This window comes from Ochlerotatus camptorhynchus, unplaced genomic scaffold (genome assembly GCF_037179485.1).
Source record: "Ochlerotatus camptorhynchus isolate MF236.1 unplaced genomic scaffold, CSIRO-AGI_Acam_v1.1 ptg000082l, whole genome shotgun sequence".
NCBI classification, from domain to species: Eukaryota; Metazoa; Arthropoda; class Insecta; order Diptera; family Culicidae; genus Ochlerotatus; species Ochlerotatus camptorhynchus.
Window position 1 is genome coordinate 4,101,369 of NW_027040572.1, and position 27,765 is coordinate 4,129,133.

Sequence of the window (27,765 nt, forward strand, 5' to 3'; positions counted from 1 at the left end):
CAGACTTATTTCTGACAGACAAGGAATCAATTTTGACAAACACCTTTTCGAACATCGGAAGATCAACAACAGAGGGAAGCTTCTCGACATACCTTAGCCAACACCATGTTGTGGTTGAATAAATTCTCCAGATTTGTGTGAACAAAGCCTGAACAGTCGTTATATTTAAAAATTGTATTATATTTAAAAAGTATTATTAAAGGGTTACGCCACCCTAGGATTTTCAAAAAATCGATTTTTTTTTTACATAAAAATGTACTCTGATGTGTCAAGAATAAGGGACAATTGGTTCCATGTCGAACAAATTAAAATTCCGAAAGTTATAAGCGAAATTACAAAACTTTGCATCACGCACCTGAATCTGTACCTCAAACTTCAACCGCGTTTTTTTTTCGATACAACATTTCTCTCCGTGGCCCACACGATGGCATCTGCAATTTTGACTCAATTTGATCTAGACTTTGACGATTGCATTCTCTGATTAATTATCTAGAGAAGTACATACGAACTTTTCAATTGATCAAAAAATGCAATTGTGGTAAACAATTTTAGAAACAAATTTCAGGCGAAAAAAACTGATGGATGGGACTTTGCGTAAAATTCAAATTTTTTTCATCTCCGCATGTACTTCTCTAGGTATTCTTATATAAAATAAGAAAAACCACTCGTTTTTGTTCTAGGTTCATATTTATGACAAAGAAAGTGTGGGCCGCGTAACACTACACGGGAAGCAGTGCCAGGAACTCGCAGTGCTGCCAACTGCCACACATGGTTTCCCCTTATGAAAAAATACTGTAAGCACCCCTAAGTATGTGTATTATAAGCCCATATAAGTTAATTTAGTATGTGACTTTATTAAATAACAAAAAAAAAATAATGAAGTTGGTGCATTTTTCTGTATTCTAGGGTGGCGTAACCCCTTAAGCATGCAATTGAATAAAATCGTCAAGAAATCGTTTCTTCAATAGGCGATTGTTTTTGTTGGGATGGTCATCTTCTTGCAAGTCGATACAAGCACATATCAGATCATGGTAATAAATAAGCAGTCGATTTTATAGAGGTTTTCAGTAGGACTAGTGATATCTAAAAAAATATTAACATATAAAAATAATTCAGTTCAGAGCAATAAGTAATTTTTATTCTCACATTTGCTTCAATAATTTTTGCAATTTATATAGAAACGTCAATGACGACAGGACAGTTGTATTAGGTAAATGATAATCAACCGAAAGATAGACAGACAGACAGACATAGGCTGGGTACAATATGAACAAGAACCATTTGTGTAGGTATGCCAAGTAACAAAACGGTAACAAAACAAGTGACCCAGGGAGTACTAATAGAAAATAAATCTTTAGCACCAAAACTTACCTAACAGTAATCTCGTTTACTCGGCACTATGTACTTAAAGTAACAAAATAATATGTTCGTACTTAAAGGTATAATCCTATTCTTAGAAATATGGAAAATCACTGAAATCAAAGGAACTGAAAGTCCTTCACCTATCATGATCCCAACAGCTCCAATTTGTTCCCCTAGATCATCCTGGACTCATGTTGTACAACAGAACATGCCATGTCTGAATAAATTGATTGGAGCTAAGGTATTGCATTCTATTGTTCGAATGGAAGACCAAGCTCAATCAATATTATTAGGAATGTACGACTGGTTGTATAAAGCTGACCAGAAAGACTTGGATATTAGCACAACATCCTAAATCGCAGATTTCTGGACTAGAATAACTAAAGTATGGCAAGAGGATCAATTTTCAAAAAACTCCTTCTCAACAGCATCTCGCCCATTTACAGGTTATGGGACCAGGCTATTCGAAGGTTATAGAGCCTCGAATATGAGAATGCGTCTCAACCATAACATTAGTGCTATACTTGGAAGAAAGATTGTCACTCCAAACTTCATATTACCCCCTTCATCAAACATGGTGTGTACAAGGATGTTGACAAGACAACCAGTCAACTTAAATGCTTTCACAATCTGATGATGAAGCTAAAATAGTTTCACTGACTGTCTCTGGATTGTTGCCGTCCACTGATTCAGCTCAATCAAAAACTAACGTAAGACCACAGTCACCATTCCCTAATGATTCTCCCAGACTTGAAAGGGATGTCGATGTAGTTGAACGGAGAAATCAATTTGCTGAAACCTCAAAATCAGGTTGTGCAATACAGCAGTTCACATCATCAGTCAATAATGCGATCGCCGTCGCTATTGTAAAGGAAGGTGATAGTGGTGATAGTAAACAACCCCTTACGAATTCAATGACTTGAAACCGATGTACTCCTCCAATACTAGCTCTCAAGTGGAGTTAATTGATGAGATCCAAACAGGTAGTCTCAAAAATGAGAGACGATATGATTTCATGAAATTATGTTATCTCGATCCATCTGAAACAGTAGATGACCCAAGAGTTAGCCACTTGGAAGATCAGCGCTGAATTGAATGAGATTAAACCTGAATTTGTGGCCTTGTCATACCCGCAGGTAGGATTTCAACGCTCTCAGTACAATCCAGGGCAGAGACAAACGAGCTCCCTTCCAATTTCGAACAGATTGGATTTACACACCGCTTTTGGAGGGGTCGCCTCCCAAAAAGAGCTAGGGTCTGTTAAAAATTACCTGAATACTGTTAAAGGAGTCCCTGATTCCCTCACATCTCGGCTTGAAGAACAGGACTCATTCAACAAGACGGTTCTGGGTGGAATGAGAATCTTCAAAGACCAAGTGGACAACAGCGGCAATGCACCGAATGCACTCATTGAGAGTCAAGAACAAGTTCTTAAGGAAGTTCAGAGAATGTTTGACAAACTGAGTCTGGTCGCTCATATATTTCTAAATATCAATCATAGCCAAGGACATCAACTCAACCTCGCAAGTCGGCTCTATAGGTTAGTTTGGGAAACAGTTTTAGATCACATACCTTAACCGAGTTAATAAACCAGCTATCAACCAAATTCCCTATGCTCCATAATTTGTGCGACGTAGAGGCAGTCTTAGCATAAGGTTATCACGAAGCGGTCAATTTGCCTCAGGATAGCCTCGCAATCTGTCCATCCTTACAGGATATTAGCCATGGTTAGGGCTCTGCTTGTGTCTCTTCTAGTCGGGAGAAGTTCTAGGTCGATAAGTTGACAACGGCTTTCGTAACTGGGTAATCGAAACGGATCATTCTAAGGCAATCTACGCAACGCAAAACGAAGAAAGTGACTTTGAACAGATTCAATTTTCTCGGTACCGTTATTGTAGTTTGGGTTCCAAGCCGCTGAACATTACTCAAGCGTCGAGATATTAGACAGTAGATATCAGTGAAGTTTTTAGCCATCCTAAAAATGAACCCTAAAGTTCTTGACGCCTTATCGACAACATATGCAATGTGTTGCTTGAATGAAAGCTGTGACTGCAAGATCACACCCAAGTCTTTCACCTGATTCACGCGTTCGATTGTCGAGCCAAGCAGGTCATAGCTAAATAATATCGGTTGTTGTTTTCGTGAGAAAGTAATAGCGGAGCATTTGGCTGGGTTCACTACCATTCTGTTTAAACTGCACCAACTAGCGAATACATTCAGCTGACGTTGAAGAAACTGACAGTCAACAATGGAGCAGATTCGTAGGAAGATTTTGAGGTCATCTGCATATGATAACCGAGGAGCTTCGATGACCAGATACGCGTATAAAAATCAACGGTCTCATGTGGCTTCCCTGAGGTATACCTGATGTGCCGAAGAAGCTAGCTGATCTGCAATCTCCTATGGCAACCGGTAAGATATGATCGAAACCAACTCAGAAGATTACCGCATACACCGCCGAGCTGCCGAGCTTAGGAATCGCAATAGCATGATTCAACTTGTCGAATGCTGCGGATAGGTCTGAATAAATAACGTCCGTTTGAACTCGACCCGACATGTTTTCGGTTATATACGATGTGAGACACAGCAGATTGGTGGTTGTAGAGCGGCCGACAGTAAACCCATGTTGATCAGCACTCAAATACTGCTTGCAATTGGACAGCAACGGTTCCATAATGACTAGCTCGAATAGCTTCGAAACGGCACTCAAATACTGCTTGCAATTAGACAGCAACGGTTCCATAATCACTTCGAAGCTATTCGAGCGGCACTTAACGATTTAATTCCTCGATAGTTATCCAAAACTCGTTTCCTTCCTTTTTTGTGGACGGGAAACATGTGCGCAAATTTCCAGCAAGATGGAAATATGCCACTGGAGAGAGACATTCGAAACAGGCGAAGAAGCTGAATTAACAAGCTAGCAATATGTATCTTAAAAATACAGATGGAACTGCTTCAGGCCCAGGATTGAAGGATAACTTGAGCAGAGTCGCGGCCTTAGAAATCATCCCAGCATTAACATCAATTGCACCCAGCGTTTTATCATGTACTGGAACGTTCCTGGCAGCCAGGGTAATATGGTCATCACTTAGTATCTCATTAGTGAATACACTGGCAAGCTTGTCGGAAAAAAGGCAGCATATATGCTGAACGGTGGCAGCAACTTCTCCGTTGAATTCGTGCGTTCGCTGATTGGGTTTTGGAGCAGTTGGAAACAGACTCCGATTTTGCCTGAAAAATCTTCTTCAGCGACGAGACCCATTTATGTGAACAAGCAGAATTGTCGAATTTGGGACAAGGCCAATCCACACGAGGTCCACCAAGTGCCAATGCATCCCCAGAAAGTCACTGTTTGGTGTGCATTTTGGCGTAATCGGTCCGTACTTCTTCGAAAACGACGCTGGCGAGACAATCACCGTCAACGGAGAGCGCTACAGGTCGATGATTACCGACTTCTTCTGGCCTAAAGTGGACGATGCAACGTGCCACACAGCGCACGAAACAATCGATATTCTGCATGAGCGATTTCCGAGCATGGTTATTTCGCGAGGATGCGATGTCAACTGGCCACCATGGTCATGTGGTTTAACCCCACTAGACTTTTTCTTGTGGAGTTATGTTAAGTCGCAGGTCTATGTCAATAAGCCGCAAACCACCGATGCCCTCAAAGCCAACATTACTCAAGCCATCAACGAGATTCAGCCCGATTTGTGCGCCAGAGTCATGGAAAATTGGACCTCTCCGATGCACGAAACCAAGCGAAGCCGAGGCAGACACATAATGCTTTTGATAGGTTTTTCAATCGAAAAATAAATCTCTTCAATATCTCACACACAGTTTGTTTTATTCAACTTTAAAGATAGGAAACGCTTAATTGAAAACCCTTTAAATATTTGGGTATTACCTTTGACAAATCACTTCGATTTCGAACTCACATTCGCGACCTGAAACGACGCACTACAGACGGACTCAACATGATCAAAGTGATCAGTGGTGCTCGCGGAAGAGGACACTCGAGTCCTCTGGGGCTTGTTTCAATGGAATTGTGAGAAACTTCGTAGAATATGGTTCTGCAATATACGGCGTTGCCAGCAAGAGTCGTTAACAACCAATGCGTTCAAAAAATTACAGGCTGCCCGAAGAGCATACCGTTGAATAGCTGCACAGGAAGGAGTTTAGGAGACTGTACATCATTGGAAAGGATTGAGTTAAACAATGCCACAATGGATATGTGCTTTGGAATCAACTAGAACATTCTCTACAGAGATATACGGAAGGCTGCAATAACTTCACATTCATAGAAAAAATGTTAGAAGAACACAGACCAATTTTCTATTTTTATCGTGTTCAGTGTGAAGCACAGATGCAAGGAACTACGTAGCTAAAGTCACATCAGAAGTTGTCCTCAGACAGCTCACACTAGGATTGATTCACGGGAAGTACGCTGGACGCAAATCATTTACACTGATGCTTCCAAGTACCCTGATACATGCGGCATAGGTGTATTCCATGAAAGAGGACATTTCCGACTATCATTGAAGCTACAAAATCATGCTCTTCAATACATTACACGCAATCAGCTACAGAATACAGTTATAATGTATGATTCTAAGTCCGGTTGATAATTTATAAAGAATGAAAAATTAGCTCGTCAGGATATACTTCGTATGGCGTCCACATCGCGAACCAGCATCCAATGGATCCCTAGACATGCGAAGATTGCAGGCAACGAGGTAGCGGATCAACTGACGAAAGCAGCAATTAGGCAGGACACAGCAGCTAAAAACAAAATTTTCACCCACGACCCAATTAATTACTTCCAGCAGTCTGTTCCGATCCGATCTCAAAAATCACACACCACTACACGGCGATGTTAGGAAAAGGACGAAAATACTTCGCACTCTAAAATACAATCCCTGAAAAGCCATGGACTGGCTTTGGAAAACAGTGAGGTTCGCACTTTAAATGCAACGAAAGATTTAAACATTCTAAGAAACGTCACACGGTTCCTCAAAGAAATCAACAAGAAAATGTAAGTAAGGTGTAATAACATCACCGAGGTGAGTAAAAAGTCACAGTTGCGTGTGGCGCCTGTCAGAACTGACAACTCCGAAGAAGAAAATTTGTCGAGACTGGAAAGAAAATAAGCTGGCGATATATCGGTTTTTGCTGTGCCAACACCAAAATAGAGAAAAGAAGAAGAAGACTCCATGAATTGAATACCATTAAAATTTCAGTCCGTCTGTACAAACCTTTGGCTGATAACTAAACCTTCCTTCGGATTGGTTTAAAAAAAAAGATGCGAAAAACACAAAAGTTATGCTTACTATGATGATATCGCGGCGACTTCCTTCCACTTCTGCAGTGTTTTCTTGACTATGATATGAACTGGTGGTGAAATGTACTTCGAAAGTTTCATCAACGGAGGCAATACTATGGATATAAATAGACCTAATGAGCGTATTCATAAACAAATAGGGGTCTACTCTGTGGTCGTCGTTCGAAGTTTGAAATTTTGGAAGATTAAGACTATAGAAATTTCGGAAATGGAGGAAATATCGAAAAAAACGACGACCATAGATTTGGCGATAAAGAGTTTGAATCAACTATCAATGAAAAGCGATCGCTTTTTTTTTCTTAAACAAAGATAACAATAAGTAATCAAGTACAAAATAATTAAAAAAAAACTGCTGCTAGCTCTTCTAACGGTATTGGATGGGACATTTCTGAATTTCCTCTCCCTAGCTCAACTCCACATCGAAATGGATCTATACACAGTACTTGAATAATAGTTTCTCTCTTTTTACACAAACTCAACTTGCTGGTGGTGCAGCGTGCGCGCGCATTCTAGGCCCTTCTACACTTCTACAAAAGCTAGTTTATGCTGCTGGCTGGCTGCTCATTGTTGCGAACCTACATATGCGGCGCTACTACGAGTGCACTTTTTACTGGCTCAGACTTCGGCTTCTCCCTATCGATCAGATGCAACATTTTCTTCGCTTGGTACCGGTGCTGCACTCGGCCAGCTGCAATCAGTCGTCGGCCTTCTTCGGCGAGGCATCCACGTAGATCTTGAGGGCACGTTCCTTGCGCGGCGAGTAGGTCGAACTGCTGCGGATGTCCTTCTTGGTGAGCTCCTTGCGCTCCTCGGCCGTCAACTCCGCCAGTGGTTCGGTATTGTCTCTGTCGAGGGAAAGAATTGGAAATTGGTGATACACGATTCTTGTGTACACATATCATGAAGGTAAAGAAACCTACCTGTAGTATAGTACGTTACCGTCCTGGAAACTGGTACTGCTGCTGTAGTCGTCGGACCGGGTTGGCGTCGACGTCCACTGAAGAGCGGTGTGAATTTGTAGAACCGACACCGAGTCGCGTAGCTGCAGCTTGGCGAACTCGATGTTTTCCTCGGGAATTTCGCTAATTTTTGAAAGCAGGTTTTTCAGTTCGCACTTATCTGCAAGAATGGGAAGCATTATAGTGAGATATAGCATGGGTCGACAACCACGCAGACGTACTGGGGAATAAAATTTCTTGCATTTTTCCTAGCTTCATCTCCTTTGGAAGCCACCTTCGGATCAGAAGAACTACATCGTTGTAGTGAGTGGGTGTCACACTGGGGAGGTTTTCCACTTCTTGGAGGATCATCTGAAAGCATTCGATACTCGATAAATAGGTGCCCAATCAAGATCATCCGCGAAGACTCGACTTACATCAGCGGTGTTGGTCAACGCCACCTCCTCCCCGATCTTCTGCTCGTCGGTGTACACCTTGGAGATGCTCTTCCAGCACTTCTTCCTTAGTCGACAGCGCTCGTACGTAAGGTTGCTGTATTTGCTATCGGATGTGGCCAGATGTGCTAGAATGTCACGCTTGATCTGACCGACCTGCTGCCCGTTGCGGACGATCCAGTTGCATAGGAACGGTAGCTTGTCGACGTCGTCAACGACATCGTTTACGTTGAAGTAGTACAGGTTGATCTTGTATTCGCCCTTGCGGAGGACGCGACCGAGCTCGATCGTTAGACGATCCCCATCTCTGGAAGAGGAAGGAAGGGTGTCATTGTACATACTACTGATTGTTTGATAACGGAACGTTAACGAGTTGTATGATATTGTTGGACCCTTATGCAATCTACTGCAGTTTGTGCGATGCAATGCAAATAACGATTCTAATGTAAGGGCCTGTTCAAAAACTACGTTTTTTAGAGGTTTAAGATCCCCCCCCCACACCCCCACATCCCAAGAGGACAAAAAGGACAGAGGATGGGCTACCGGTTAAGATTCATCTAAGCCATACAAAACCCAACATTTCTTTAGAAAAATGTAATGCAGAACATTTCATGAGTGTTTTCATCGATTCAACGGCATCGTTAAGCTCTGAAGGGATCAGAGATGATCCAAGAGACACGTTCAGCCTACTGCTTTCTCTCTGAGATGACTAAGTTGGTCATGACGAGAGGAGCGTAAAGAAGAATTGCATTATAACACACCATCGTCTGGAAATGCTTCCGGCAACGTGGGGCTTTAGGGTACACTATTTTTCCATCAACAAAATTAATAATTTTTATCTGAAATGTACATACAATTCATATGATCACATGAATTCTATGTGATAGATCACATACATTTTATTGGATACATAAAGTTCTTGTGATTTTGTGGTGCGATTCCCAATTACGATATCAAAGTCATGTGAAATTCTAATGGATATTTTCCATTGGAAATGTTTTATTTTTTGAGTGTAGTGTAGCGTTCCACCGAAATTGTGCGAGATCTTGCTGTGACCGGTCCTCAAACGCGACGCTATCTCCTGATCCCGCCACTGGTTTTGTCCACTTTCTCGTCGTCTCTTTGGTCCTTCTGATGATGAGGGAGCGGATTTGGCCCATTCCGCGTCCCAAGCTTCCCATACTTTGCTCACGATCTTGCGCTTGACATCGTGTAACGGTACTTCGTCACGGTGTAGCGATATGCGAGGGACAGATGGTCCTGCTCCAGCCAGAAAGTCAGTTTCAGAGTTGCCCGGTATTCCGCAGTGCCCCGGAGCCCAGTAGAATACCGTGTTTGGTGGCGAGGAATTCATCGTCGCCTTTACCCAGGAATGAGTCGGGGTCTCGAATGTCAGGGCTTGTATGACGCTGTGCGAATCCGTGAGGACCAGGATCGGTCGGTCCGAGGGCGTTGTAGCAGCGATAAAGATGGCAGCAGCTTCAGTAGAGAAGACAGAACATTGCGACGGTAAGCTGCAGCTGGTTGGTGTGATGTTTCCGACTAGACCGATACCGACCCCGGCCCGAGAGCGAGATCCGTCCGTGTATCGGTGAGGGTGCTTGGGGTATTTTTCTCCTAACATTTCAACTGCAGTCCTTTTCATGGCCACGGATTTGTCTCCGGCTTTGAACCTGTCCTTTATACGGCTTTCGATTTTCGGTAATGGTGTTTGCCAGCATTTGTCTCCATGCCAGTGGACCCTGGCCCTTGATTTCCGGATGTCTTAGAGATGAAAGCAGCGGGTTTGGTCGCGATAGCTGCGGTTATACGGAAGCGGAAAGGCAGGATGCCCGCGTCGATGCAAGCAGCGGCAGCGGGCGAGGATGGAAACAGCCCAGAGACAGTCCGGACGTAGGTGTTGTAGACTGGTGCTAATGTAGCATATCCGTTGCGATGCAGGTCATCTCCAACCCGTATAGAAGGCGACTGTCGATAATTGCACTCGCAACGTGAAAACGGATGCTGCGGTTATTCAATCTGCACGCAGAGAAATGATTTTTAAATTCAAATGGATATATTTTTGGCCTAATATATTTTTGGTATTGATTCAAATATATTATTGGGTTAATTCAAAGAAAAATATTTTTGAATCAACAAACCGGTTGTATAGTCAATAATCTGTTTGTTGATTCTAAAAACCATTTTGTTGATTCAAAAATATGGTTTGTGACAATATGTTTGAATCAAAATACATTAGGCCCGGGAAATGGTCCGGATGAGATTCACTCGGCTGCGGCAATATTTCTTGACTGCACTGACATGCTGTTCAAAGTTGAGCAATCGGTCAACGAGAACTCCCAGAACACGGACGGTCTTCTTCAACGGTATGGACTGGTCGTCAGTTTTTATCGGTGGTCCGCTAATTCTGTGTCGAGAAGGGCAGACATAGCACCTGATGCTTTTAGGGGCTGATAATTCGAAGCCTACTGATCGAGCCCACCTGGCGATTGCGGAGACTGCCGCTTGGGCTCTCATCCTTGTACGTACTGGCGTGGGTCCGGTGGTGACGATGAGGATGTCGTCGGCGTAGACGACCACATATATGTTTTTTCGGTAGTTGACGAAAGACTCCGTTCATCGCCACGAGGAGCAGGGTAACGTCGATAGCCGATCCTTGTGGGTCTGGATGAAGTGAACGATAGATCCGTTAAGACTCCAGTCGATTAGTTGCTTAAGGACGAAGGGCGTCCACGTTCTGGTGAAGGCCTTCGATATGTCGAGCGATACTACCGTATGCGCGATAATGTTTGCACCATAGAGCAATGTCAAAATTTAAAAAAATCTCAAAAATTTTGTTTTCGAGTTTTTTTTTTTATTTATTCAAAGGCGGGATGTTTCTCAGAGTCTTAAACTATGTTAATCATCAATCAAGTTTTGACTTGCTGCAATTACGGCCTCCACACGCTACCGGAATGCACGGCAGGTTATAATAATGTAGTCTGGATCCATTTCTCTCCAGGTACGGGTCAATGTTTGTCTGAGGCTTGCTGTACTCGGGTGGCGTTTAGAACAGGCCTTGGCCTTCATGACGCGCCATATTGAGTAATCCAGTGGATTAAGATCGGGGTTGGATTGCGGCCACATATCCTTCACCCAGAACGGAAGATGTTCCTGCAACCACTTCTGAGTGCGGTTCGAGGTGTGGCACGGAGCACCATCTTGTTGAAATACAACATTTGGCTTCGGACCGTACTGTTCTTTGATCCACGGAAGAACATACTTACTTAAAATCCCGATGTAGACCTCCGTGTTGACCTTGTCGCCTTCTGGAATGAACACCGGGTCCATTTTTTGCCATCGGAAGCCACCAATCCAAACACCATAACGCTAGCAGGATGCTTGGTCTGATACACGTTCTTGTGCTCGTCGGCCACGTCTTTTACCGGAAGAGAACTAATATACCGGTCGGTTTTGGAATTTGATACGGGATCGACAGTAAACATGCTCTCGTCGGTGAACAGGATTACCGAATTTTTTCGCTTAAGGAAGTTCAAGATTTTCTTGTATCGTTCGATTCGTAGCTCCCGGATGCGGTTGGTAATCATGTGAGTTTTTTTTTCCGTGCCCTCGACTTCACCCCGCAAGCTTCCTTTACGATCTTCCGTGCCGTAAAATCACTGATCCCGTGTTCCTTTGCCATTTTCCTTATTGAACGCACTGGATTCACCCGAATCTTCCTTTTGATAGCAGCGATAACCCTCGGAACCCGAGCTGACCTCGGACGATCTGTGGCCACCTTCGCGGATAGTTGTCCTTTCATTTCTCGGTCTAAAACCCTGGTGACGGTCCACTCCCACGGCGATTAAAATGTATTTTTGCGATATTTGCGCGTGCGACAAATCACGAATACGCTGTCACTTCGTCATGGTGCAACTGTCAAAGTAAGTAAATCATAGGTTACGTGCATGCAAAGAAAACCAAGGCATTGTATGCACAGATGAAACGGGAACCTTATTTGTACGATGGTGCAAACATTATCACGCATACGGTATCTTGGTCTGCAGACCGCTGTCGTAGACGTTTCGAGGAGGTATTGCTTCAGTCTTCGATTGACCATACGCTCCAGGACTTTAACCATACAACATGTTAGCGCTATTGGAAGGAACTTGCTGACTTCGCGGGCGGCTACCCCGGCTTTCGGGTTGGGAACTACCAAGCTTTCCTTCCATACTGCTGGGTACCGACTTCCCGTTGCTGCAGCGAAGGGTATGCTACAGTTCCTGCGAAGGGAAGGCTTGGTTTATCATAATCATACTATAGCTTCATGTTAGGTAGCATTTCCAAGCAACTCTAATTAATACTGACTGAAAAGTAGTTAACCGCATGCCCAGCTGAACTTGTGCTGTATGATAAGTCCACCATATTGACGTCCTCGTCAACCTCACCGACAGTTTAACATCCGCCATTTTCTTTTTCCTTCATTATCATTTTTCCGCTATCTTGCTTCTTCAGTTGGTTCTTCTTCTAGATTCCTACGCACTCCACACTTCTCTTCCTGAATCCTGCCTCAAGCATTTGAGTCTACCGGAAGGTCGACCGCAAATCCCACACCCATCGTCATCAACGTCACTGTTCATGTCACAAATTACACTATGTCCTTAAACTATGTTACCACCAGCTTACTCTTACAAACATTATTTACGTTATTTTCAAGGACCAACCCAAATTATTAGAGAATGTTTATACTTCCACATCCACAAATGAAAATCAAGAATATTCTTTTACTTCTTCCTGCACTGAAGGTTGGTGCAAGAATGTACTGCGTGTGATGTTTGCTTGGCTGGGCATGTCCTGGTGAGCAACAACGGTTCTCAGATCACAAGTGCAGAATTAACTAACTTTCACTCATCCAAAGTCATCATGAACTTCAGGACAACCCCGTTGCATCCACAATCGAAAGACCAGGAGAAATATCCACGCACAACAAATCGAGAGGAGGGAGGATCGGTCTCAGAAGCATTGGATATGTTCTTGTTAATGTGAAGAAGCGAAACAAGAGATATGAAATTCCAATGAATCACTTTCTTTTGCTCGGATGAAGTTTCATTAACTCAAATTCCAATTGTTTGCTTCGATTCGAGCACTTATCACAAAAGCAGAGTTCAACGAATAGTTCTACGGAATAACGGTTATGATGTGATTTCCTTTATGGTTATGGCAAACCATGATTCGGAGACTGCGCAGGTTCTTTACAGAGTTACGATACTCTTGAAAGTTTTCTATAATACCCTACTACTCGTTTGAAAACCTACGCAAAACTGCAGCAATGCTCGGTGAATAGCTATTTATCTCAATTATCGGAAGCAGTACTCACTTGTAGGCATTGAGCTCCTCTTTGAGCAACGTGATCTCCTGCTGACTGCTGACAGCTGAGTTCTTGAACAGCTTGAAATACTCCATCGGTACATGCAAATACGATTGCAGTCTATACTTTAGGTATCCATGATTGGCGCGTTTGTCAATCAGAACCTGCAATCATTTACCATTTTTACTGAAACTCATAACCTGGACTCACTCGCACACTTACCTTAATCACTTTCTCGCTATCACTACTATTACTGCTACTGTCTTCCTCCGCGCCGGAATCGGCATTCGGATTGTGGTACTCCAGTGGAGCCACCTTGAAGTAGTAGTCGTTATTTCTGCACTCCGCCAGATAGGATTCCTCCTCATCGTCATCGTCAGCATCCTTGAAACCGTTGGTCGTGACACCATTGGTGAAATGCAAATTGCTAATGTCCCCGTTCAGCTGCGTGTGCACTTCGTCCTCTACCAGCGTTCGGTCGTTGTCACTCAAACTGCTATCCTCGCTGTTGCTGTCGGTGCTCGTCATCTGCACGTCGGTTCCGTTACCATTCACCACTGCCGTCGCCGGCTGTGGCACCACTTTGGGAACAAAGCGCGGGATTGACAACTTTTTCAACGTATCTGTCAGGGAAAGCATGAATTGAAAATATGAGATCGCAAAGTACAATCAGGTACAATCTTACCCGGATCCATATTTGGTAGAACAAAGTAAATTCCAATCAGATGATCCAATCGAGCCACAAACTGCTTGAATTTGCAGCCAAACTCAGGATCCTCCGGATTGTTCACAGTCACAAACACCTTACAATAGTCAATGATGTTCTCGTCACGTAGCGAAGCATCGTTATTGGTCAAAATTTTGCTGCCTTCCTTGTATTCGTTCAATGCCAAAATGACGTGCTTGGCATTCAAAATTAGCTTACGTGCCACAATCTCCTTGAAATCCAGTACGGTTTGGCTTTTGCTGACCCGAATCGAGATCGGCCCATCGACATCGTGAGTGGCCATATTCACGTGGTAAACCTTCGTCATCAAACCATCCGGTAAATACGGCTCGAACACTTCATGTTCCTCACGTGTTTCCAGCAACAGTTCACTGCTCCTCTTAAGCTCTCTCATGGTATCATCAATCTTTAGAGCACAGAAATATAAATTAAGTAGTGGAAATTTTCCAATAAACGGGAAACTTCGAAATCCCTTACCCTCTCATTCTCCATTCCCTCGAAGCTCTTCTCGATCCACTCCCTCTGCCGATCGTACGCAACTAGTCGGCAACGCTCGATCGGCACAATGCCTTTCACCTGCAGCACCCGATAGGCTTCCTCCAGCGTTTCCGCCAAGGTGTTTTCGATGAGCAGGAACATTTTGTAGTGCTTGATGGCCCGAGTCCTCGGGTTGTCAAAGTACACCTTCACATACGCTGAGTCGGAATCGGCCTTGCTGTTGCGACCGCCTTCCGAGTCACGGATTTTGGCTACCAGTTCCTGTGATAATAGAGAAACCGCATTAGGACCAAGTTCCTCCCCAGGAGGGTACGCTTTCGCCATCATACCTTGATGTGATCTGGGAACTCCTCTTCCTTAATGGGCGAAATGTTTTTGGACGAATCGATCTGACGGTACATCAGCATGTAAGCGTTGGTGCTGGAACTGTACGCACCGGAGTAGTACGTCTTTGAGGAACCGCCGCCGAACGATTTCTGGATGTCGTCCTGTGTGATCTATCGAGATGAAAAAAATAGAATCAGTATCACTCACAAATCAACGAACAAGTTTTGGATAATCATACCGGCGAGACAGTTTGGTCGTTGAACGAGTACCACTTGCAGCTGTTGAAGTCCTTGATGTAGGCATAGTAGTGACCACCGGAGGCACTGCCGGAGTGGATCATGATGGCAAAAAGTTCGTACAAGTACGGGCCGGGTGCATTGAAGTTGCTTACCGAGGGGGACTTACTGTCGCCGTTCAGCTCCATGTCAATTCCCTCGTCGTCTTCCTAAATTTTTTGCAAGGAAAACAATACCACAGAGATTGTGTGTTTAGGCTACGGGTTTAGGGTAAATTAATTCTGATAAATCTATGAAGAATTCCGATAGTGAGGAGAATTTGTTCTAGGTTTTTTCTAAACGTATTTTAGCCCTAACATCTCCTGATGATTGCCTGAGAAGAAGCGACAGCCGATGCAGTTTACGAACTCACCTGCGTCATGAACTGATCGTTCGGCGTGGTTGTGGTCGACGAAACGGACGTCCCGTTCTGGAAGGATGAGTCCTCCTCCAGGGCCGATCCGCTGTCTGTCGTGCTGCACTCGTCGTAGGTCTTCATGAAATTCTCGGCCGTTTGAATCGCCGCAGCTCCGTTCCCATTGGTGGACTCGGGTACAATCGTCGTCATGCATTTGAAGTCATGCACCTGAGACTGAGGGACCGCGTTGACAAAGTTATTCAAATTAAGCGACTGCGGGAAGGTGACTCTGAAATTGTAAATCGGTTATTTTACCACAAAATCATCAACTCCCAAGCAATTTCCAACTCACTTGTCATTCAGCTTGATACGATGGAACGTCTGGTAGTCAAAGTCGAACCGCTTCAAATGCAACGTCAAAATGTACGGAAACTTGGTGAACTTCAATCCTTTGTGGGCGTCGCATTTCTTGTCGCAAGTCTCGCAGTGATACTGGTTGTTTCCGTTCAGGATCTCCGGATGGACGAAAGCTCGTAGAGCGTCCTCGATGTTTTCGTAGGCCACGGTACTGTTGAACGGCCGCACCGGCAGCGGGATGTCCAGGAACTTATCCTCCCGTTGCTTCTCCGTATTACACTCCAAGCACTTGACATAGTCGATCATTTTACCCTCGTACAAGCGATTGATCAGGTCCGCCTGTTTGGTATTTTTGAACTTTTGCTCCAGGGCGTCGAACATTACGCGACACAGCTCCTGGATGTCGTGCTGCTGCCAACCCTCAGCCGAGTCCCAACCGAAACTACGCGTCAGATCGGTCGTTTCCACGGCTGACTTTGGCGAAGTCTGAAGGTTCACGAACAACTTCTGCAGCTGATAGGGAATTGATTTTGCTTCACCATTGCCGTCGAATTCCCATTTGTATAGTGCATTGCGGAACTCCGGGGTCATGAACAGTGCCTGAAGCAAACTGTTCAGATAGCAAGTCATGGCCTGATTCACCAGACCCCGGTAGTTGACGGAAGAAGACTGTGAACTCTCCCCGGTATATCGTCGCAACCGAGAAGACATGACATGTGCTTCCGCTTTATCCGGCACGGTGCTGAATAGCGGCGCCGGAAGTGGTGGTGGTGCCGGCATAGTGTTATTGTAGCTGGATGACTCAACCGGACTCGCCGACGCACCCAGATCAAAGCCGTCGTCGGAAGACATATCCGTTTGTACTGTGATAGCCTGTGTAAACAACATTAGAAAACCGGTTTGAACTCGAGCGCCCAACGTTTAAAATAACTTTCCTTCACTTACCGCACTAGAGTAGTCTTCCACTCTCGGTTGAATAAGGATTGTGTTTTGCTTACCGAGCTTTATCCCTACATCGGTAAGTTTTTTCTGTGTTTTGTCGTGCAAAGTAATCTGTAACGAAAGCAAACGTTTTTAGACAATTTACGATTTTCCAAATGAAGCAGGACGATGTTTCATATTTAGCAGTAAGTAGGTAGTCATTCCCGCAAGACAAAATTCAACCCACTTTTATTATACCGCCTTCCAATTCTAATATTAGCGCATTTCCACCACCATTCTATGGCAGCTGTTTTCCACTGGTGCTATTTTACGATGATTCTATCGTACTCAGTTAGTCACTTACTACTTGCCACATTTATTACCGTCACCAGTAAGTACCGTTGAAATTAATTGCGAGTCATTGATTAGGGAATCTGGCGCGTAAGAAATTAAATATGCCAAAATGTACACGTCGATGATCTGGGGCAGGATCCAGCTACGGTACGGTGACCAGCAAATCCCGATTGACAACTTCCCGGTTTTGTTGAGTTTTTCTCGATTGTGCGATATACATTTAAATTAAGCATAAAAGCGAATGCAATTGATTTTGAATTTGGATCTGCGTCGAAGACTAAAATTTTGTCTATGGAAATACGCTCAAAACTTATCAGGATTTTATGAGATTGTTCTCAAACATTTCCTTTAAAATCAATTCCAATCACAGACTTAATTTCAGAATTCTTCTAAATTTAATTTGGGATCCTCTCTGGTAGTCCCTTGAAAATATCATTTACCAGTCCAGGCATTCAGGGTGGCAAGTGAATTTCTGATTTTAAATTGCTGCTCTTTTCCGATTTTCCTGGTTTCTTTTATAAAAATTCCTGGTTTTTGAACAAAGCTTTAAATCTATCAGTTTTGCAGATTTCCTTTAATTCTTCTACATGAGAGAAATGTCTTAAGTATATTATATATGTGAAATACTTCAAATTATATGCTTCGTATGCAAACTAAACTGGTTTGAAAAAACAGAAGTAAATAATTATTCCATTACGTATATTCAACGTTCGCTGAGTTGTATTGACTTTTCACCAACCAAAGGACAATCGCTAACTAAAATGCATATCATGTGTCAAACCCGATAGTAAAAAAAATATTTAAAATGCATCAGTGCCCATCCGGCTCATGTCAACAAATTTAAATTAAATTTGGCAGATAAATGTCCATTAACTGAGTATTTGTTTCAGTCCAAGGTTTTCTACTTAGCTAGAGTCTACTCTGTAGTAGACATGTAATCAAGCGGCTTAAGGTCAATTTCTTGACCTCCGATCAAGCCTTAATTCTGGTTTAACTAAATGGGTACATTTGTCCTTATTGGCGATATTGGCATTTACTATATATGTCATTAACACTCCGAACCCGAAGCCTCGGTAAAATGTATAACGACAAACTTTCAATGTTTGAAAAATCATAGCTCAGCCATTTATTGACAAATTTCAAATTTATTGGCACCATCTGAAACTAGATACTTTAAAAATTTATTCGGTATCAATAGATTTAAAATCTATCATTAAATTGTAGAGCAATCATTTTTCAAACATTGCCAATTTTCCGCTACACATTTAACCGGAGGCATCGTGTTCGGAGTGGTAAAAAAAAGTTTTCATTCAACAACGAAATTTAAATCACGTATCCAGCACCGAAAGCAAGATTTGTGATAGATCAGTGCACGTGGATGTCAAATTTGACAATTTTGGATGGTTTGTTTCGGTTCACATTCGTACACTGATAAAACAGCAAAGATTTTATTTATGTGATTTCACACATTACTTCGATTAAACGCCCCACACATTAATTTTATAAACCACACATAAACGTCATGTGCTTAACATATACCAAAGATGTGCAGCTCAAATGAGCGTCATGGGTAGCGGCATATAGCAAAAAAAAATATGTGAGGACGCACATAAAAACGATACACCCCTGCCTGCCTGACCGACCTCGAAAAAGATGAATTGCAAAATGGAGGCCGAAAGCAAGTTCGCGAAAGTTGTGCCAGAAGAATTGGATCTACCCGACGAACTACTGCACGTTTTCGAAGGTAAATATATATGAAAAAAAAACTAGAAAAAATAAAGTGTTATTATACATTTCCTTTTTCAGGCGAAGAGTTTGAGATAACATCGATGATAAACATTACCAAGGACGAGCTGACCTACATTCCGGAGGAGGCTGTCAGCAAAGAAAATCAGCGGTGGAATGCAGAGAAAATTTTCAGGAGCATAATCTCTTGGAGTTAGATTAACGTAAGTTCTCTATATAAACAAAACATCCTTGATTCGAAGTGTAAATAATTATTATTTCTACCATAGGGCTATAAAGTGTTCGGATTTGCTGAAGTGACAGTCGAGGAGAAGTGCAATGAGCAATCACAAGATCCCGAACTCCATCAGAATTCGCAAAGTGGACTATCGGAACTTGAAGAACCGGTCGACACTAGTACGGAAGAGTTGGAAGCGACGTCGGTTATTGTGTCAAGTGTAAACAAGCATGCACTAATCCATTAAAATCTCCCAGACCCCCCAATCACTGAATCGACACATTTTATTCCACGACATCTGCACAGAACACATCCAAAACTACACAACAAACAGAACCATCAACTACACATTTTCCATTGAAATCCATAACCTCTCATTTTCCATTGAAATCCATAATCCCTAACCATAACCTCTATGTCTGATCACACATAAATTTTATCGTATAACGAATGAACGCCTTTATGTGTCTCACACATAAATTTCATTTGTGAAATCACATTGCAAAAATTTATGTGTGTGGCACATAAACGCAATATGCACAATTTTCTCAGTGTAGTTATCTGTTGCCATCATTTTTATTCGGGTGTTAAAAGAAAGGGATACAACAAGACCAAATTGTGTACTGATCTACAGGGTGCGTGACGAATTTTTTCAGTAAATTTCAAATAGTAATTTCTCATGCTTGTGCATCATGATTTAGATATATTTGGCAGCACTGGATAGCTTATACTGTTAGGTGTAAGATTTAAACAAACAATGTTGAGTAAACGTAAAGATGTCGAAACAAGAGAGCAATCTGTCAGCCGTTGTCGCTTTGTTGCGCGCCGGAGTATGCATGAAAGAAATAATTCGGTCGGTAAATGTGTCTGAAAGAACAGTGTATAATATTAAAAAAAGGCTTGGGAAAGCGATAAGACGGAGCACCTGCTCATACTGCTAATAAAGCACAGAAATGGCTTACGGAAAATATTTCGTAAATTTGGGAGGAAGAAATTTGGCCCCCAAGCAGTCCCGATATCAATCCGTTGGATTATTTTGTATAGGGCGTCGTCCAACGGGATACCAATAGAACCCCTCACACCACACTTAAGTCGCTAAAAGCTAAAATCAAGGCAGTGATGACATCTATGGATCGAAACATTTTAAAACGTGCATACTGCAGTTTCCGGAAGCATCTAACTACAGTCGTCGAAAGGAAGGCAATTTTTTTGAATAAATTTACCTACAACTTCCATATGTTGCGAAAGAAAATAAATCGCACAAAATTCATTGCTAGAATAACTAACTGGTGTATTTTTTCTCAAATATGCCATTTACTGCAAAAATTCGTCACGCACCCTGTATATATGAGCTTTCATCGTGTTTGTACTGAGGCTGTGTTCCATTTGGTTAATTTTTACTTAAATTTGACAGATGGAAAATTTTCAAATAAACCTGCTATCCCAGCAGACTTATTTCTGACAGACCAGGAATCAACTTTGACAGACGCTTTCTCGAAAATTGGCCGATCAATAACAGAGGGATTTTCGAACATCTTAATTTATTTTCGAAGTGTCAAATTTAAGTGAAAAATTTCCAAATGGAACACACCTTGAGTCTGTGTTCCATTTGGTGAATTTTCACTTAAATTTGGTAGATGGAAAATTTTCAAATCAACCTGCTATTGTACCAGACTTATTTCTGATAAACCAGGAATCAATTTTGACAAACATCTTCTCTTAATTAAAACACAGCCTGAGAACATAAAGCAAAGTTGCGTTGTCATGACATCAGTGACGAAAGCTCTGATGCTTTTCAGCTTGATTATTAAAGTGTATTGAATATTGCTGATTCACATATATCTTAGCATGCATCGATATTTCACAAATAAGCAGAAGCAACATCCGCAGCTGTGAAACATAAACACAACCGGATATAACCAAGATAATAACTATCATTCTTCGAAGCCTCGGTTGAAGACAGATCGATCCCTCTTGATGCAATCGACCAGATCCGCTGGATTATCAATTTTATCATTATATTATATTATTACTGGAACCACATGTAACCCTTTAACTAGTTCGTTTATTTGGAAGGCTCAATCGCGTTAGCTTTACGGAGCCGATAGTTCATTGTTCTTTGTTTGTAACAAAATTCACTTAATTCTATGTCTAGTAGGCGTTGGGCCGAATATTCGTGGCTTACTCGAGGTAAGAGAGGTAGATTGTCGAATACATGTAACCCTAGAATCTACTAAATAATTGTGGAGACGGTTGGTTGGAGGATCTTCTTTTGCCAATGCGCTGAAAAGCAGTTTTATTTTATTTTTCTATTCAAATATTTCTAGATTTCTTCAATTTATGTTGCGAACTTCCACCTGAATTGTTGTTTTGAATGTTTCCTTTCATATTTTATGTGTTGTCATGCGAACAAGGTCTTCAACTCGGTCTTCAAGGAACGATTTTGGTTCAGTGTTCGATTGTTAATTTCGGTTGCCAAATCTGACGCAAAATGCGAATTTTTCTCTGAACTGGCAATATACAGATATATTATTTTGCACGCATCACACATAAATAGTAACGTCATCATTTCAAACCTACATGCATTATTATTTTCCTGGTAAATTATTATTTTCCTGGGTTTGCTTAAAAATCCCCGGTTTTTCCTGGTAAAACAAAATTCCTGACATTTTCCAGGTTTTCCTGATTCACTTGCCACCCTGGGCATTCTCTCAGAACACTAAAAAAAGTATGAAATTAGCCCTTAGATTCTCTTTGAATTTCAAACTTTTCCGTAGAATTCACTGAAACTTCATACATTTTTTTTTTAATTTGCTTGAATCTCCTTAAAATCCTCATGCAATTCAGCTCGGAATGGTCTTAAAATTTTGCTCAGAAATATCTTAATGTTCTCCTCTAATAAAAAAATAAAAAAAAATAAAAAAATAGTTAAGGGTTGTGTCCCAAGTACGAACGCATTATAGACCATTATAGAACTATGAGATTGTTTGTTTTTTGCTCAATTTAATAATATTTACAAAATTATTGATTTTTAAACTTTATTCTTAAATAAACAAAATATTTAATCCAAGTTTTGAAATTGGGCGAAATTCAATATCGAGTATTTCCAGCCCAAAACGCTAAACAAATACAATTTTGTCTCGACCCATTCCGAGTTGAATGAAACATTGCTCACATGTTCGTTGCTACCAATGGTTGCAATTTTCATTAATGTGTTTTTTTTTTCTTCACAATAACTTTTGAAAAGGGCATAATAAAAAATAGACTATATTTTTTAAATCTTAACATGAATTCTATTTTATCTGATCAAAATGACATGTGAGAAGAAGTTGTACATATGTAATTAAAATATTTTTGATGTAAAAATACACTTAGTATATTAATATTAAAAATCGTAAAACGTAGATTATTTCAAAACACCCCCTTAAATCTTAAAAAAAAAAATCAATTTTTTTTGTTAGTTTTTCAAGTTGGTGAAATTGCATATTTTTAGTAAAATAATGATTTATTTTGATTCTACGCATAATTTTCGATAAGTTTACACACATAAACTTTTTTCCTAAGTCCAGTCGTTCTTAAGTTAATGCGAATTAATAATAATAGTCATAATAATTTTCAACATTTTAGACCATTTCCAAATGTTAGTCGTGATGTCAATAGTTAAAGCAAGTAATTATAAGTCAAGTCGTAGTATACTCGTGCCGCCTGGTGTGAGAATTCAGAACTGAGCTTAGTATCAACTAGTTACTAGTGATTTTATTGAATGAGATTCGATAGGTCGTGTTATTCAGAACAACTTTAGTGAAGACAGCAAACTTCTATCTAGTCGTACTGTCAAGTTAAATCAAACAATAAGATGTCAAATTGCACACTAGCGTCACCTGGTGAGTGAATTCTGAACTGAGCTGCCCATCATCCAATAGGTCTTATTCATCAGAACAATTTCGTACAAGACCACTACCTTCTATCTAGTCGAGGTTGCAAGTAAAAGCAATAAGAAGTGAAATGGTATATGTATGTTTGGAATCGAAATCCCCATTAAACCCTGGCAACCCTGGTCATCATCGATTTCAACTGAGCAGTTCAATATTGTATGCAGTCTAGACCATCCAATATACCATCTACCGATGGGGATAAGGGATCGAGACGGTTTAGGTATATAGGAATCATATTTTTTTTCTTTCTTATAGGGCGTCGTTGTGTCAATTTGGTCGTGGCACATTTCGAGTATGAGAGAGTGATTGCAGTTAGATCAAAAGTGCCTGAGAAAAATGCAAGCACTTTCGTGGATTACCCGAAGTTGCGATTGTGAAGATATGATTAATTACAGATAACACTCCCAAAATGTTCATTGAAATTGCTTTTAATGGTAAATTTAAATGTTTTTTAGTTGGTAGTACCACTACTTGTGCCAGTTCGCTCGCGTATGACGTATACACACTACAGCCATTTATTGAGTGTATTGCGTATCACAGTATATACGACAGATGGCGGTAGTTTTTCAATGAAAAATGTTCAATGAGTTGTGTCTGTTTTAAGGTAACGTTAGGATAAAATCAAATCATTGAGATATATAGCGCATCACTTTTAGAAATACTTCACTTCGCAACTGATGTACCATGCCGACGGCCATATGAGTACCTAAGTAACCATTTACAGGGTGTCGACTCAATGAAGAAAACCAAATTCCCTGATATTGCCTGACTTTCTGCAACCATCTCGATATCAATCTACAAACAAGGTTTTCTTAATCGCTTAAAGTTTGCAGCAAATTTGCTCGACTTACTTCATGATATAAGAAGAGACTCTTGGCATGGCGATTTTCTCACCCTTAGAAGCAGTGTTGAAAATATTCACCAAAATTCTTCGTGAAATATCGTGAACTTTTTCAATCAACGCTAGGGGCAAACATTTACACAGTTCTCCTACATCTTGCATATGAAACAATCTTTAATCCCTTTATATATTTTTTCCCATGAGCACAATTATTTGAGACCCAGCTCTATAAGAAAATTATTCCGGATAATAAGCTTAACAAAACGCTAAGATTCCTAGGGTGGGAAATCGTAAAAACAACGCTTTCACCTTCAAAATTCAGTAGCTTAACTAAAGGGTGATACGGTCAAAATTTGGTCAAGGGAAAACGCGTGTAAATCGGTGAAATCGTTTATTTAAAAAATCAAATTAAATTTCTTTTTCAAGTTCAATTAGTATAAAATTCAGGAAAAATATTCAGTTAGGCTTCCGCTTTTCCAAATCCGAATTGCCGGGCCTTACGCTTGAGCCCTGCCATCAGATTTTGTACAGCCACCTTGTCCACCTTCTTCGCCGCAGAATGCCAGTTTGCCTTGAACTGCTGCTCGCCTTAGCAGTTTTTTTGGTCTTCTTTAGGTTCCGCTTGACAATAGCCCAGTATTTCTCAATTGGGCGGAGCTCTGGCGTGTTGGGAGGGTTCTTGTCCTTGGGAACCACCTGCACGTTGTTGGCGGCGTACCACTCCATGGCCTTTTTACAGTAATGGCAAGATGCCAAATCCGGCCAAAACAGTACGGAACAACCGTGTTTCTTCAGGAAAGGCAGCAGACGTTTATTCAAACACTCTTTCACGTAAATTTCTTGGTTGACAGTCCCGGAAGCTATGAAAATGCTGCTTTTCAAGCCACAGGTACAGATGGCTTGCCAAACCAGATATTTCTTTGCGAACTTTGACAGTTTCATGTGCTTGAAAACATCTGCTACCTTTCCCCTTCCTTTTGCCGTATAAAACTCCTGTCCCGGAAGCTGCTTGTAGTCGGCTTTGACGTAGGTTTCGTCGTCCATTACCACGCAGTCAAACTTCGTCAGCATCGTCGTGTACAGCCTCCGGGATCGCGCTTTGGCCGTCGTATTTTGTTTATCATCGCGATTTGGAGTCACTACCTTCTTGTAAGTCGATAGTCCGGTTCGTTTTTTGGCTCGATGCACGGTTGTAGACGATACACCCAGCTTATTTGCGGCATCTCGGAGAGAGAGGTTAGGGTTTCGCTTGAAACTACCGGCAACTCTCTTTGTCGTCTCAGCGGCTTCCGGTTTTCGATTTCCCCCCAATCTAGACTTCCTGGCTGTCGACAAACGTTCCCCAAACACTTTAATTACATTTGTAACGGTTGATTTGGCAACTTTTAGCGATTTTGCCAACTTTGCGTGCGAGTAGCTCGGATTTTCGCGATGCGCGAGCAAAATTTTGATACGCTGCCCTTCTTGCTTGGACGGCATTTTGACAACTGAAGAGTGAATTCCAAAATCAAAATAGGAACAACATTCTACACACACACACCTTCAAAATGAGGGGTGTTCAGGTTTTTTAAATGCAAAATTGAAAGAAATACGTCAAGTTGATATTGACCAAATTTTGACCGTATCACCCTTTACATCGCAATTGCAATACTAAAACTTCACTGAGAAGATAATTTTCTAAGGTAATCAGATTGACAATAAGACCTAGAATACTGAATAACGCCACTCTATGCTGTCGAGGCAATGTTAGTCTACGTTTCTTGAATCATTATTCAATCATTAAAGTGCTATTCCAAGGCCATTATCGTAAATACTCATTTAGTTTATTCTCTGAGCCAGCCAGGCTGTTGAGAACACAATAAGGAACAAGAACAAGAAGTGATCAGAAAAATAATCATCTTCTTCTCTTAACTCTTTACCAGTCTTGAATTTGTTAAAAAGCGCTCCAATGCGCCCAAAGGATCTACGTCAGATGCCATTGGGCGTAACATCTTTAAAGAGACGCACATACCAAATTTTCAGGTTATATTTTGCAACAAATAACAACGTCTAGTGTCTACGGAAATAGATTTTTTTTATCAAACCTCAAGATCTCAGTTGCAACTTGCAAAAATGCCACATCAAGCAACCACAAATTCCCAACTTTATTTAAAATTTTAAACCATCCTCAAACTACACCGAGTAATTAAGTTGTTTGAAACTAGCAAAGTTTGTCATTCTTCTGTGGTTAAGAAATGTTTCCCTGCATTTCAATTAAATTCCCTGAGATTCCCTGATTTTCCAGGTCCAAAAATTAATTCCCTGATATTCCCTGACTTTCCAGGTTTTTCCAGGTAGTCGACACCCTGATATAGTCGCAATATAGCTTGTATATACTTGCTTGAGTATGGTTAGTTGGGGAATCCGATGAGACTGTCACTTCTTGAAACTAATCCCTTTTGTATTTCTTTCATTCTCATGATGTGTTGTCATAACGTTATCCAGACGCGCTTTCAGTATGCGGGAGAGAATTTTGTAATCAAAGTTGAGAAGCGAGATTGGTCGGTATGCTCCAGCAGGGTTGCCAGTTTCCTTTTTCTTCACTACAACGATTACACCGTCTACAAATTCTGATGGAAAACTAGCGCCTCATTTAGTATAAGGTTAAGCTCGCGATGTATGATGTCAAAAGTTCGGAGGTAAAATTATTTCGGAATTTTTTTTTTGAAGCGCTCGACTTAATCGTTGCCCATATATCCGCCGTGGTGATCTTGTCTATGCTGGCTTCGTTCGCTTCGTCGATTTCTGGGATGTTCTGTTGGCACTGAAAATCCTCGGGGTGTTCAATTTCTCCACCTGGTTCCGAGTACAGCTCGGAGAAATATCGATATACGTGCTCTTGAACGGATTGCGAATCGTCCAAGATCGCACCTTGATCGCCATCCAGTCGTGTTATCGTTGTCCTTTTTCTTCTTCTTTCAACAAGCTTGAATACGGACACAGGTTCTCCTACTTGTGTCGTACGAAGGTTTACGTAAATCGTACACTCTAAAAATTTTCACGTCCGATTTACGTGAAATATCACGTACCTGATCTGTATTTAGAAAATCTCAAATGTTACGTGACGTTAGTAACTTTGATCTGCATTACACGTCATGTCCACTAAAAATTTTGGTGAAATTGACCGTATATTCACGTAAACAGATTTAGTGTATTTGTGTTTGTGTGTTTGGGACTTCGATATTTCCGTAAAACGAGATTTACGTGATTTTCAGGTGAGCAAAAAAAACAATATGGCGTCACCGAGCGTGGTGGAAGAACTCCTGAAAGATTCAAAATTCCTCAGCGCTTGTTGCAAATGTTGGACGGTAATTTGATTCTTTTATATTAATTTATTTATGATTATATGTAGCCTTTTTCTAGTTTTATAATTTCAGACGGTGACATCAGCATTTTGAGTCAACAATAGGCCTTTTTAATGGGAACTAAACGATCGATTCAACCTCTGGTGGTGAATAGGAGAACGTCAAAAAGAGTGTTGTGAGCAGAATTTTTTGCCTTGAGACATAGGAAGCGGAACACTTTTTTACTTTTCCTGATAAATTGATTCATCTGAGATGCTCGAAAACTTAATCTACAGTTGAACAATTTTATTCTGTAACGTTTTTGCAAAGATCCTGTTGGTGTTCAGGAATATTTTTGTTGAGAAAAATGGAAAATTAGAAAAGTGCCTTAGTGGTTATGATCTTCCGGATTTCTTGTGTGTGAATAGTTAAGGTGCAAATCAGTT

The 27,765-nt window shown here is 41.3% G+C and overlaps 2 protein-coding genes across 4 annotated transcripts in view; one reads left to right on the forward strand and one right to left on the reverse strand.

Moving 5' to 3' along the window:
* The window catches only part of LOC135698125 (triokinase/FMN cyclase-like), a 54,726-nt gene that overhangs the window by 7,077 nt on the left and 19,884 nt on the right, over positions 1–27,765 (forward strand). The gene's annotated exons all lie outside the window — the stretch shown is intronic.
* Usp47 (ubiquitin specific protease 47) overlaps positions 5,159–27,765 on the reverse strand; it is a 69,085-nt gene continuing 46,478 nt past the window's right edge. For 2 of the 3 annotated variants that reach the window (XM_065217967.1, XM_065217966.1), the window contains 13 exons: positions 16,928–17,035; positions 15,978–16,855; positions 15,641–15,914; positions 15,231–15,437; positions 14,995–15,162; positions 14,645–14,926; positions 14,126–14,573; positions 13,663–14,063; positions 13,450–13,604; positions 8,076–8,400; positions 7,881–8,010; positions 7,621–7,819; positions 5,159–7,545 (listed from right to left, as the gene is read on the reverse strand). In XM_065217967.1, the coding sequence (XP_065074039.1) occupies positions 7,395–7,545; positions 7,621–7,819; positions 7,881–8,010; positions 8,076–8,400; positions 13,450–13,604; positions 13,663–14,063; positions 14,126–14,573; positions 14,645–14,926; positions 14,995–15,162; positions 15,231–15,437; positions 15,641–15,914; positions 15,978–16,834 (3,597 nt within the window). In that variant the 5' untranslated portion in view covers positions 16,835–16,855; positions 16,928–17,035 and the 3' untranslated portion in view covers positions 5,159–7,394. The remainder of the gene's footprint in view (positions 7,546–7,620; positions 7,820–7,880; positions 8,011–8,075; positions 8,401–13,449; positions 13,605–13,662; positions 14,064–14,125; positions 14,574–14,644; positions 14,927–14,994; positions 15,163–15,230; positions 15,438–15,640; positions 15,915–15,977; positions 16,856–16,927; positions 17,036–27,765) is intronic. The other variant, XM_065217965.1, reaches the window with a different exon arrangement.